The sequence below is a fragment of the Polistes fuscatus genome, unplaced genomic scaffold (genome assembly GCF_010416935.1).
Source record: "Polistes fuscatus isolate 324 unplaced genomic scaffold, CU_Pfus_HIC Scaffold22, whole genome shotgun sequence".
NCBI lineage: Eukaryota > Metazoa > Arthropoda > Insecta > Hymenoptera > Vespidae > Polistes > Polistes fuscatus.
Window position 1 is genome coordinate 695784 of NW_025113099.1, and position 14481 is coordinate 710264.

Sequence of the window (14481 nt, forward strand, 5' to 3'; positions counted from 1 at the left end):
TACAATATTTTTGATTAAAGAGAAACCAATAAAAAAAAAAAAATAAATATAAAGAAGATTACTTCTATGATATTATTTAATAAACGGTGGATTATGAAGGGAAAAAACTACGCGCGTTTAGAGAAAATCTAGAAGAGTAACTGAGGTGGGTTCACGTCGGTGCTTGACTTTGACAGGCCTAACTCGAAAGCTCGTTGCTCAACTAACAGACTGGCTCTGCTATTCTGGCCCCATTTTCAATTGGCATCCCACTTGTATTGTTCTGGCTCGACCTGCACTCATTTCTCTGGCATTTACGAGTTGGGGCGGACGGCACCAGCACAAACATATACGCACACACATGTATCCATGTAAGTATATGTATATGTATGTACACATATATTTCTGCGCGCGCAGATAAGATCTTCCATCCGAACAAAATCACAACCCCGGTCAATTTTATTTCCATACAATTCTAACTTGTGGAACGATTCTTTCGAGGGTTCCACCAATGATCTAATACCTTTCATTAGAATTTTGATATTATTAGCCTGTTTCCATCCATCGCATATGTCATTCATGTGTGTAAATAAAATCAAATCAACGAGAAAGGATCATACGTACAATGATCGATGCAAAGTAATTTATTGTAAAAATTGTAAATGAGTATAACACGGGGGGGGGAGGATTTATTATTTCACATTATTATTATTATTATTATTATTATTATTATACGTAATTAATTAAACATATATGTACACATTTAACAAAATCTTTACAAAGGTTTACATAAGATAAATGGCAGGAAGGGAGGGGGGAAATATAACAACATTGTAGATATTTGATTTAATTTTTGAAGTTATATTTCTTCTTTTGGCGCGTTTGGGAAAATGTGATGAGAGTGAAATTTTTACGAGCGACACGAAAAATCGACACCATGAAGTTTGTCGATATTTAACGATGCGCGGGCAAAGCGATTTCAAATTTACGGCATGAAAATCGTCTTTTTTCTTTTTCTTCTTTTTTTTTCTCAAGCGGGTCACCCATCCAAGTACTAATTGTACTCAGCGCTGCTTGACTTAAATGATCGAGCGGGAATTAATGCTATCACCACTCCATGGCCGTAGACGCATAAAGTAATTCGATATATCTCTCTTATATTTAGTGCAGACTGATATCTATATTTTGATATTTTATTTTTATTCTTTCTTATATATCGATCGATTGAAAATATGTTTCCTTTCTTAAATAAATAAATAAATAAATATATAAATAAATAAATATTATAAATAAATATATAAATAATAATAATTAGTAAAAATAAATTTAAATAAATAAATTAAAAATTAAATAATAAATAAATAAATAAATAATAATAAATAAATAAATAAATAAATATATAAATAAATAAATAATTAGTAAAAATAAGTTTAAATAAATAAATTAAAAATTAAATAATAAATAAATAAATAAATATAATATATATATATAAATAAATTATAAATTAAATAAATAAATAATAATTAGTAGTTATCTTTTCATACTTCCAATCCTCCCCCTTTTTACCTGGTCACGCTATATATACATATATATATTTATAAAATTAAATAAATAAATAAATGAATAAAAATATAATAATAAAAGAAAAATAATCGGCTTACATTAGCGAATATCATCGATCATCTAACATGAAAGAGGAACAGGTTTCCTTATCAACTATATTCTATGTAAAAAGAATATTAATAATAATAATAATAATAATAATAATAATAATAATAATAATAATAATAATAATAATAATAATAATAATATAATAATAACATTAATTAAAAAATAAAAAGGGAAATTAAAAAGTAACAAGGAAAATTAATAATGATAATAATAATAATAAATATAATAACAACATTAATTAAAAAATAAAAAAGGGAAATTAAAAACTAATAAAGAAAATTAATAATGATAATAATAATAATTATTATTATTATTTTTTTTTTTTTAAGTTATTTTTTTGAAGTTATTTTTGTGGTTATTGAGGTTATATAGATAGGTTATATATAATAGAAGTATAACTTCTTTTATAGAAGTATAACTTTATAAGAAGTATATAGAAGTATAGAAGTATAACTTCTTATATTATTATTAATTATACATATAATTATAATTACTTCTTATTATTAATTATGAGAAGTATAATTTCTTACGCGCGTACATAAGTACACACACACCAGTTTTTTTTCGCATTATTATTATTATACGTAATTAATTAAACATATTATTACACATTTAACAAAATCTTTACAAAGGTTTACATAAGATAAATGGCGGGAAGTGAGAGGAGGGGAAAATATAACATTGTAGATATATTTGATGAAATTTTTTCTTCTTATAAATTTCGTAAGAAAAAATAAAACTAAAACACTATAACAAGGTAAAAGAATTGAAGAGAATTCCGGGTTGAGTCAGATACTCACATAGGTCTCGTAATAATTGCCTATGGAGAACTTAAGAGCCATCTCTTCTTAACTTGCTAATTAATGAAAATCCTTATTAGTCTTTCCTTGTATTCTTCTCACAATCAATGAAAGAAAGAGAAAGAAAAAGAAAAAGAGAAAGAGAAAGAGAAAGTGCTGCTTTCACCGTACGACGTCCGCAATCGTTTGAAAGCCTCTCCCTTATGCGTCCCTTCAATTGAATTAGTTTAGCTTCTTTCTTCCTCTCTCTCTCTCTCTCTCTCTCTTTATTTCTCTCTATTTCTGTCTGATTCTAACTCTCTTCAGATAGAAAAGAGAAAGGAAGTGAGAGATAAGGTGTAAGCCACCTAAGATGGAGCAAGACGGATCTATTGTATACGTAAACTTCGCCTTAAATTAGCAACCTATGGCGCGAAAGGTTAGTCAATCAGAGTGTTAAGACTTTACTGTTCTAGTGACTCATTTGTATAGATTTATCCGAACGATTCTAAGAATCATCTATTGATTGTTTTCATATATAACATTATCTATGATTCATTTTATTTATATTAAACTATCCTGTCTATTTTTAATGATCTTTTTAATGATATATATTTTACCAGCTTGAAAATAAGTATGTAAAAATAATAGTGTTTGTGCATACACTATAAATAAAGTTTGGGTACATCTATTGGTATAAAAAATATCTTTTTAATTATTCACATTTATGTTTCTCAAATGATTGATTTATTTATATGTATATATATATAACAATGCTTTGTTTATATAGATAGAAAATTAATTAAAATCAATTGGTATAGTAGACTAATTTAAAAATAGCGTTATTAATTGTGGTTAAAGTCAAAATAACCACGTAAACTCTAAATTATTATTTTATACAATTTTGATATTCGTGTAAGTAATTTTTGGCTATTTTTGTTACACTTTGCAAATTGTTACAATTATTTTTTAAAAGATTACACAGATTTTCTCTCGAGGTCTCCCGAATTATTGCAAATATTCTTCGGTAATTGCTTTACTTATAACCATTCTACGTATTTCACTGGTACCAGCACCAATTTCATAAAGTTTGGCGTCTCTTAAATATCTTCCAGTAGGGTAATCATTGATATATCCGTTTCCACCTGAAATTAATAAAAAATTGAAATTGAAATGGTAGAACAGGTGTCATGGATGTTATGGAATAAATTAGTTGAAAAAAAAAAACAAACAATTACCAAGTATTTGTATAGCATCTAGAGCAGCCTTCGTTGCATTCTCAGCGCAGTAAAGTATCGCTGCAGCGCAATCCTTGCGATTTATGTGACCCGTATCGCAAGACCTTGCAACCGAATACAAGTAACTTCTACTTGCGTTTAAGGTTGTGTACATATCCGCAATTTTTTTCTACAAATTTTAAATTTACAACAAATTTAAAATTACTTCGCTTTTTAAAATTATTTCGCAATGTTCTTTGTTTTTCTTTTGTATATTGTAGATGATACCTGTATCAATTGAAATTCAGATATATATTTTCCAAATTGTTTCCTGGTGTGCGCATATTCGAATGATACGTCGCAACAAGCTTGTAATAAACTAAAACAAAAAAAATAATTAAATTGCATTTACATTATGAACAATATAAGAAATTTCATTAAAAAATTATGTGGGATGCGAGCCAAACACTTAAATAGGCATTCGTGAGGAGATTGGACGATGGGCCCTGGATAGCTCAATGGTTAAAGAACAGTCGCCCGGAAAGCGAAAGATCCAGGTTCGAATCTCGTCCAGTCAGTCCAATTTTTTCACGAATCCTAAAATTGTATAATCATTCTGTTCTTACCCTACAGGACCACCTGCTAAGATTAAACGTTCCAAATCCAAACCACTGAAAAGTACGTATATTCCTTTGTTTAATTCACCGAGTACATTTTCCACTGCAAAAATATTGATTATATATTTAATTCTTATATCAATTAGAATTAGAATTTGTATAGAAAAGTTGTTCGAATGATTTACCAGGAACTTTACAATCCTCGAAAATTAACTCAGACGTGTTCGATCCTCGCATACCAAATTTATTTAATTTTTGAGCTGTACTGAAACCTTCCATTCCTCGTTCTACTATAAAAGCTGTGACTCCGTGTTGTGGTTTCAAAGCGTTTGGATTAGTTTTAGCGTAAACTATGAGAACGTCAGCATCTGGACCATTGGTGATCCAAAATTTATTACCGTTTAAAACAAAGCAATCGCCTTTTCTTTCGGCTTTTAATTTCATTGATACAACGTCTGATCCAGATCCTGGTTCTGACATAGCCAAAGCACCAATGTGTTCTCCACTACACAACTATATTATTATTTTTATAACTATAATTATTAATACAATTAATCAATTTTCTTAATAATTAATTAATTTACCTTTGGCAAATATTTCTCCTTCTGTTCTTTCGTACCATTCCGATTAATTTGATTAACGCACAAATTCGAATGCGCGCCATAACTAAGTCCAATAGCTCCACATGCTCTACTTATTTCTTCCATAACTATTACATGATCGAGATACGAACCACCGGTTCCCCCATAATTCGTATCAGCTGTTATTCCTAATAGACCCAAATTACCAAGTTTTTTCCAAAATGTCTAAAGAATACGTATAAATGCAGCGTTTAATTTAACTTGTATTATAAAATACTTTATTAATTATAAAAATTAATAATGCTTACTCTGAGTTCGGTAAAATTATTTTCTTTGTCGATTTCTGCAGCTTTCGGAGCCAATTCTTTTTGAGCAAAATTAAAAACCAAATTGCGAAGCTGTAGAAATAAATAAAAATATAACATCACCATTAAATAATAAAATAAATGTGTTAATATACGCCGTGATGTGTTGATATTTTTATATGCATGCTTGTAATAAAAGTTGCCTAATGTAAGGGGCACATTAAAGTGCATCAACAACTTAAACAATTAATTATTACATTTTTCCGCTAGGGCGAGCCACTAGTTCGATAATTTGATTGAACGTCATTTGAAAACTCAATTTCGATATATATATCGAACGATTAATAATCGAATAATTCCGAATTTATTACGACATGATAACACTGAGACATTTTTTTTTATTTATTATCATTAGAAATAAAAATTAACTAACCTCTTTCTGTGATTCATTTAATCCAACGACATTGTCATCTATTTTATAATACTTTGTTGAATATTTAACATTACACCCGTACATATATTTTATTGATTTATCAAACCGTACCCTTTTTAATAAATTAAAATGCCACATTTTCCAAAATAAAGAACTTACTGTTATATTGATACTGGACTATTGAACAAACAACTTACTCTAACTCGTCTTCTTATTTACAAAAGATATTGCACAACGGAGGAAATTTTGTTGTTATCTGTTCAAAAAGATTAATATTATGAATATTCAAAAAATCGTTTAAAATTGCAAAAGCAAAGTTGCATATATAATATTAAAAAGATTATATAAAGAAAAAAATAGTAATGAATATAAAAACACAAGAAAAAAGTACAACATAAGACTATTATTAGGAAATAACGGAACTATTTATAATATGTATGATAATAATAATAATAATAATATATATTTTTATTATATTATATATTACATTTATTTTATTTAATATATATAATAATAATAAACTAAGAAAATTAAAAATTTTTTATTACATTAACTTACATTATTATTTATTCTATCTCTACAGTTAATAATAATTTTGTATTTTTATTATAGTCATTTTTGGTATATTATATGTTATAATTATTATTTTGTATATTAGAAAATTTATTTAAGATTATTTTAAATATTATATTTTATCAATAAATGATCAATAATTATTTTCATAATATTTAGAAACACGTGAGTTGTATCGCGTAGTAGTTACTGTGTCTCTAAAATGCATGCACATAAAATGCTTAGAAAATGAGTTAGAATTTCTAACTCTGATCATTAAATAAAATATATTAGTTTTACTTGAAAAATAAAACATGGGTGAAGTAAAATTTAGTAATGTGGAGGATAAGATGAAGAAACAACAAATTAACAATCATGTAGAACCAATAAAGGTATTAGAGAGGTTATGTTTGATTAAGTAATGTTTTGAAATACATTTCATTCATTTATTTGTAACTGTAATTAATTATGTTAATTATATTGAAAAAACTCAATTTGCAAACAATAATAACAATAGTAATTAAAATAAATTTCACTCGATATTTATATTTGTAGAATAAATGGAAATTAGTACCGGCTTTTTTAGAAGGAAAAGGTTTAGTCAAACAACATGTGGATTCGTTTGATTATTTTATAAATGTTGAAATAAAGAAGATTGTTAAAACTAATGAAAAAATGGTAAGCGATGCCGATCCTTCATTTTATGTTAAGTAAGTATTTAAAAATACTATTTAAAAATACTATTTAAAAATATTATTTATTGTGTTATTCCAACATTGGAATAATAATAATAATTATTATTAATAATAATATTTTTCTTTCTAATCATTTATTTCATTTGCTCAAATTTTATTTCTAGATATTTGGATGTATCCGTTGGTACTCCGGATGTAGATGATAGTTTTGGAGTAACACGACCTACAACACCGCACGAATGTAGATTACGAGATTTAAATTACTCAGCACCGATTACCGTAAGCATAGAATACATCAGAGGACATCAACCTATTATAAGAAATAATTTAACGATTGGAAGGTATATTTTTATTTTTTGTGGTTAAAGGCACATTATTGGAGATATTAGATTGAATATTTGTTTTCAGAATGCCAATTATGCTTAGAAGTTCCAATTGTATATTAACTAATAAAACTCAATTTCAAATGTCTAAAATAAATGAGTGTCCGCATGATCCGGGTGGTTATTTCATTATTAACGGTCAAGAAAAAGTTATACTTATTCAAGAACAAATGCTTAGAAATAGAATCATTGTAGAAGAAGATAATAAAGGATGCACGATAGCATTTGTTAATAGTTCCACGCAAGAAAGAAAGACTAAAACTACTGTAGTTGGTAAAAACGGAAAGTATTACATGAGACATAATATTTTTCAAGATGTAAATAAATAAAAAATATATAATGAATAATATATACATTCGCTTTGATGAAAAATATTAAAATTACTAATAATTTATTTTTATTTTTTAGGATATACCTATTTCAGTGGTAATGAAGGCAATGGGAATAGTGAGCGATGTAGAAATAATGCAATTTATTGGTGCCGAAGAAGAATATATGACAAAATTTGCATTAAGTTTAGAAGAATGTCATACGTTAAACGTTTTCTCTCAAAATCAGGCTTTAAGGTTTTTATTTACAACAAAATTAAGTTAATATAATATACAAAATAAATCTAATCATGTTTCTTTTTCTTTTTTCTTTTTTAGATATTTGAGTAATAAAAGAAAGCAAAAAAGATATCCTTTGATCAAAGGTAATCTTGCTGATGAGATAAAGGATATTATAGCTACTAATATTTTATCTCATGTTCCTGTAAGTATTTTTTAAAATATGTTTATAGTATATTTATTAAAAATATCTATTTAAAAATGGAAAAATATTGTATGAAACTATAGGTCGAAAATTTCAATTTAACATCAAAAGCCATTTATATGGGCTTGATGATACGCAAAGTCATACAAGTGCAAAATGATAGAAGTCTTTTAGATGATAGGGATTATTATGGTAACAAGCGTTTGGAATTGGCTGGTTCCCTATTATCTCTCATGTTTGAGGATTTATTTAAAAGATTTAATCGGGAGGTATGTCTAACATTATTTTTTTATCTTTTGAAAACAAAAATTTACATATTACCACTTTTTATATATTTGCAGTTAAAACAAATTGCAGATAAAAATATACCAAAAATAAAAGCGGCCCAATTTGATATCGTAAAGCACATGAGACAAGATCAAATTACAAATGGTTTAGCATTTGCTATAGCGTCTGTAAGTTCAAATTTATTATTCATTTAATTTACAAATATTTTATTAATTTTAATAATTTACTATATATAATACATGAACAAATATGTTCAATATCAAAATATATTTAAATTCATAGGGCAATTGGGTTATTAAAAGATTCAGAATGGAACGACATGGAGTAACTCAAGTTTTGTCAAGATTATCATACATTTCAGCACTTGGTATGATGACACGCGTTAACTCACAATTTGAAAAAAGTAGAAAAGTATCTGGTCCTAGATCCTTGCAACCGTCTCAATACGGAATGTTATGTCCAAGCGACACACCTGAAGGAGAGGTAAAAAATATATCTTTTATCAATCTTTTAATTAATGTTTCATCATTTTTCAAGCGATTTATTTCAACAGAGTTGCGGATTGGTTAAAAACTTAGCTCTTATGACACATATTACCACGGAAGTAGATGAAAAACCCATTGCAAGATTAATATACAATCTCGGTATAGAAAATATCAATATTCTTGGTGGAGAAGCTATCTATGATAAACGTAGTTATATGGTATTTTTAAATGGAAATATTTTGGGCATCGTCAGAGATCATCAAAAACTTGTTGATACGTTCAGATTTTTACGCAGACACGGTCGAGTAAATAATTTTGTTTCCATATATACGCAACGTCAACATAGGTATATCTACAATTTTTGTTCTCATCTTTATTATTATTAATTTTTTAATCTTTATTTTTATTATTATTATTGTGGGATGCGAGCGTTTCCAAGCCAAACACTTAAATAGGCATTCGTGAGGAGATTGGACGGTGGGCCCTGGATAGCTCAGTGGTTAAAGAGCAGTCGCCCGGAAATCGAAAGATCCGAGTTCGAGTCCCGGTCCTCCAGTCAGTCCAACGGCCCAATTTTTTTCACGAATCCTACATTATTATATTTCTTTATTATTACAGCATAATCTAATTTCTTTCTTACAGATGCATTCATATTAGTTCTGATGGAGGCCGTTTATGTAGGCCGTATATAATCGTAAAAAATGGACAACCACTTGTTACGACTAATCATATTCAATTGTTAGAAAGAAAAGTGATGAGATTTGAAGACTTTTTAGTAGAGGGTAAGTAGAGTGTAAAGGTAACTCAAAAATGAAAATAAATAAATTACTTATATTAATGTTCTAATTGTATATTTAATACTCTCACTAACAGGTTACATTGAATATTTGGATGTGAATGAAGAAAATGATAGTCTTATAGCGTTTGACGAAAAACATATAAATGCAAACACGACACATTTAGAGATTGAACCTTTTACATTATTGGGAGCTTGTGCCGGTTTAATACCATATCCGCATCATAATCAAAGTCCAAGAAACACTTACCAATGTGCTATGGGTAAACAAGCTATGGGAATTATTGGTTACAATCAATCCAATCGCATTGATACTCTTTTGTATACTTTAGCATATCCACATGTACCAATGGTTAAAACACGTACGATAGATCTCATTAATTATGACAAGTTACCTGCTGGCCAAAATGCAATAGTAGCTGTTATGTCTTACAGTGGATATGACATTGAGGATGCTTTAATTTTAAATAAAGCTTCTATTGACAGAGGATACGGAAGATGTTTAGTATATCGAAGTGCTAAATGTAATTTAAAAAAATACCCTAATCAAACATATGATAGAATAATGGGTCCATTGGTCGATTCAAATACAAAAAAACCAGTATGGAAGCACGAGATCATTGACAATGATGGGATTGCTGCTCCGGGTGAAATGGTAGAAAATAGAAAAGTAATGATAAATAAATCTACCCCAACTAACGCCGATTCAGTTAATTCTGCTAATGCCCATAATGAAACAGAATATCGTGATACTCCCATTCTATTCAAAGGTCCAGTTCCTGCTTATGTAGAAAAAGTTATGATTACTAGCAACGCAGAAGATGTATTTTTAATAAAGCTATTGTTAAGACAAACTCGAAGACCTGAAATAGGTGATAAATTTAGTAGTCGTCATGGACAAAAAGGAGTAACGGGTACAATCTCATTCTTCATTTTTTTTTGTTCCTTCTTATTAACATAAAATAGAAAATATTTTTCATTGCAATTTTATATGTAATAATTATGTATTAATGTATTTCCACGTAGGTTTAATAGTTGAACAAGAAGATATGCCATTTAACGATTTTGGTATAGTTCCTGACATGATTATGAATCCTCATGGTTTTCCATCCCGTATGACGGTTGGAAAATTACTAGAATGTCTCGCTAGTAAAGCAGGGGTTCTTGAAGGAAAATTTCATTATGGAACAGGTAAATTTATATAAAAACATATAAACTAGAATGTGATTAAGAGAATAGAGTATTGTAAATAATTATAAATTATATTCGCAGCATTTGGTGGTTCCAAAATTGAAGATCTACGCGAGGAACTCATTAATCATGGTTTCAATTATATGGGAAAGGACTTTTTTTATTCTGGAATTACTGGTGAACCACTTGAAGCGTACATTTATTCTGGCCCTGTAAGAGAGCCATATCTAATATAAAATATATTTTATTTTTATTTTTATAAGTAACTTTAGAATATTGTATGAATATTATTTATTCGATATTACAAATTTGTATTTTTTTCTTGAACAGATATATTATCAGAAACTCAAACATATGGTACAAGATAAAATGCATGCTCGAGCTCGTGGACCCAGAGCAGTTTTAACGCGTCAACCAACAGAAGGTCGTTCTAAGGAAGGTGGTTTACGTTTAGGTGAGATGGAACGTGATTGTCTGATCGGCTATGGAGCTAGTATGATGTTAGTGGAAAGACTGATGATATCAAGTGATGCGTTCGATGTTGACATTTGTAATAAATGTGGTCTAATGGCATACAGCGGTTATTGCCATAGTTGCAGATCTAGCACTTGTGTTTCAACTATTTCCATGCCATACGCTTGCAAATTACTGTTTCAAGAATTGCAATCTATGAATATTGTACCTCGTTTAACATTGAAACATTATTGCGATTAAACATAAGTATAATTTATGATCATTTACGAATAAAAAGAATTCATTTGTTTCGTACGTTCATTATATTCAATTGATTTCATCGATATATTTTTTTCCACTAATTAAATGACTACAATTTAATATATATATGCATTATATATACATACATATATATGTGTGTAATTCTCTCTCTCTAATCTTTTCGTAGTCAGAATTATGAGAAGAAAATAAATTTCAAAAGTGCAATATCAAAATCTTAAGTCGTTTTAAGTGGTTTTGAGTCGATTGAAAGTTGAGTGTCTTATGCGAGGAAAGTTGACTACGCGTAAATGCTAATATAAAAGTCGTTAAGTATTTTAGTGTTGGTGTAACAGTAACATAATCAGACGATGAAGCTATGAAAGTAAGTAAGGAAACAAGAACAATGGCTCAAGTCAAGGTAACGTTTGGAAAACATGTGTTGAAGAGATCGGCAAGGTGTAGTTCATTATCTTTAAAAGAAAAATTAAATCATGGTACGAGCACCTCCATACTAAATACTTAAATAAACATTCGTAAAAAGATTGGACGGTGAGCCCTGGATAGCTCAATGGATAAAAACAGTCACCTGGAAAGTGAAAGATCCCTGGTTTCGAACCCAGTCAGTCCAGCGGCTTAATTTTTTCACGCGAATCCTACTTATAAATATTTTATTTTTATTTTTGTATATATATATATAAATAAAATAAAATCTTTGTTATACAGAGAAACAATTCTGCACAATAAATAAAACATTATATATATATATATATTTTAAATAATTCGTCATTTATTGTAAGTATAATAATAAAATATTTTTTCTTTTTTAATTTTTACATTTTATCTCTCAATGCATTATTAATCTTTAATAGACTATAATATATAAAAACATTCTCTCTGATATATTGTTCTTGTATTTATTAGTATTAACATAGCATTAAAATTAAAATAAAATAATAATAGTTTAAATTTAAAAACATGTGTAAATATATACACGTGCGATATATAATTATATACATATATATATAATTATTCTTTTTAATGAATTCGTCATCATAGAAATTCGGCATGTAATTTAATTTCTGGATTTTCTATGTGCCTTTTACTTTGTATTAAGCGTAATTCTATTTTTTGTGCAAATTGTGCTCCATCATCTTTATATTCTGAAAATTAAATAATTAAATGATTAATTAAAGAAACAGAATTAAAGAATTAAATTTTGAAATTTACCTTGGAATGATTTAAAAGTTTCATAAAGAACACTTTGTAAAGAATTTATTGTCTTTTCAGTAGCAGTTTTGATATCCTCTTGTAAATATGTATGAGCGAGAAATAAAGCAGCGAATAAATCACCAGAACCAGTAAAGGTCGATGGTATTTTTGGAATATCAATTTTAAGCTGTATATCATCTGTAAATGAAAAATATGCGTTATCAGTGAACGCATATGGGAAAAGTGAAACTTCTTAGACTTATTTAACGCTGCGTATACAAATAAGAAGTTTATAGAATAATATATATATATAAGTTTATATATAAGATATACACATTATTCAACATTATACTGTCCGTTGGCATCATGTTGGTGTCACAAATAAATATATTGGACAAATGCTGGACATCGAAGCGTTAAAATTACCTTTCAACGAACTGATTACTGCCACTACGCTATTATTCATTTCTACAGATGATACGGCTACAGTTTGTGGTCCCATTTGGTGTAACTCTTTTATAACAGTTCGCAACTCATTTAAACTATTAGCGCTTTTACCAGTTAACAATCTAAAACAAAACACGTATCATTCATAATAAAAAGAAAGTGTGATCGTCGATGATTAAATATTACAAAGAGTGAATGTACATTTAAATTTGTACATACTCAGTCTCAAATTGATTTGGAGTTACAATATCTGCCAGTGGAACTATTTCATTTTTGTAAATATCTTTTAATTCTTTAGGAACGTACATCTGACCATTATCACCCATAACAGGATCGCATACTACAAATAATCATTAATAATTCATCGTTATCATTTATAATGAATTAATGCGAGACAAATAATTATACCATATATGAGATTAGGATTTTTGCGTCTTAATGTTTGAACCAACGCAGCTATTCTTTTTAAAAATGATGCGGATCCTACGTATCCTGTTAATAGATGAGTATAATGATCCACATTATTTTCTGCCAAACCATAAACCAGATCATCTAAAAAATATAAATATATATTTTATATTAGATAATATAATATCATAGAAAATATATATTTTTGTGATTATACTAATATTTTTTACACAACAAATAATGAAGCTCATTATTGTAAAAATTGTTTTTACCTAGATCTTTATCATTAAGTACTTGGCCTTTAATAGCTTTATATCCTGTATGATTTGATAATTGAACAGAATTGATAGCATCTACTTCAAAGCCCAATAACTAAGAAAAAAAGAAATCAATTATACATTTTAAGAAATAAATCAAGAAAATATATTAATTTTCGTACTTTAAATGATAATTAAATTTCGTATTTACTTGCAGAGGAAACGTAGCACTTTTATTACCAACATATCCTGAAACTACATGACTTTGAATCGAGAGAATCCGAGGAATTTTTTTCGTATTCATATTTCTACTTTTCTACTCAATGTTCTTATAACGAATATTGTCGACGTACTAATTCTACTGAAGTAAGATAAGAAATAATCACGAGCTATTTATTTATCTTTGATTAGAAGAATTGCACATAGGTAGTGGAAGAAAAAAATGATATTATCATGAGAAATAATTGAGGTGTTTTTAATGGTATTAAAGATTCCTACTTTACCGATCGTAAGTAAAAACGCTCACTTCTTTATTCGTTAGTTCGTTTTATATATTTTTTACTCATCGAAGAATATTAAAATTAATCTCTCAGTTTTTGTATTATAATATTGATAACATAAATTATAAATTAAATAATAATAATTAACTTGGACTGAATGTGTAATAAGATTAAAAATAATGTAATGGTATAACTTAATGTAGAATTTATTTTACAAAAGT

The 14481-nt window shown here is 27.8% G+C and overlaps 3 protein-coding genes across 3 annotated transcripts; 1 reads left to right on the forward strand and 2 right to left on the reverse strand.

Moving 5' to 3' along the window:
• Window positions 1-3296: 3296 nt before the first annotated feature.
• On the reverse strand, window positions 3297-5865 carry LOC122517958 (isovaleryl-CoA dehydrogenase, mitochondrial). The gene is made up of 8 exons (XM_043636595.1): window positions 5583-5865; window positions 5153-5242; window positions 4848-5069; window positions 4449-4776; window positions 4273-4366; window positions 3935-4025; window positions 3668-3836; window positions 3297-3574 (listed from the first exon to the last, which is right to left on the reverse strand). The coding sequence occupies exons 1-8, from the start codon at window positions 5718-5720 to the stop codon at window positions 3438-3440; spliced, it is 1269 nt and encodes a 422-aa protein (XP_043492530.1). The 5' UTR covers window positions 5721-5865; the 3' UTR covers window positions 3297-3437.
• Window positions 5866-6330: 465 nt separating this feature from the next.
• Window positions 6331-11493, forward strand: LOC122517994 (DNA-directed RNA polymerase III subunit RPC2). Its single transcript, XM_043636633.1, has 15 exons — window positions 6331-6526; window positions 6690-6844; window positions 6994-7170; window positions 7238-7529; window positions 7621-7778; window positions 7860-7965; window positions 8049-8234; window positions 8307-8420; window positions 8536-8736; window positions 8807-9084; window positions 9381-9520; window positions 9612-10448; window positions 10561-10725; window positions 10807-10937; window positions 11056-11493. The coding sequence occupies exons 1-15, from the start codon at window positions 6449-6451 to the stop codon at window positions 11437-11439; spliced, it is 3402 nt and encodes a 1133-aa protein (XP_043492568.1). The 5' UTR covers window positions 6331-6448; the 3' UTR covers window positions 11440-11493.
• A 934-nt stretch (window positions 11494-12427) lies between these two features.
• On the reverse strand, window positions 12428-14211 carry LOC122517948 (pyridoxal kinase). Its single transcript, XM_043636582.1, has 7 exons — window positions 13972-14211; window positions 13776-13875; window positions 13504-13647; window positions 13315-13435; window positions 13075-13217; window positions 12667-12846; window positions 12428-12599 (listed from the first exon to the last, which is right to left on the reverse strand). Exons 1-7 carry the CDS (start codon window positions 14062-14064, stop codon window positions 12490-12492), a joined length of 891 nt encoding a protein of 296 aa, XP_043492517.1. The 5' UTR covers window positions 14065-14211; the 3' UTR covers window positions 12428-12489.
• Window positions 14212-14481: the final 270 nt, after the last annotated feature.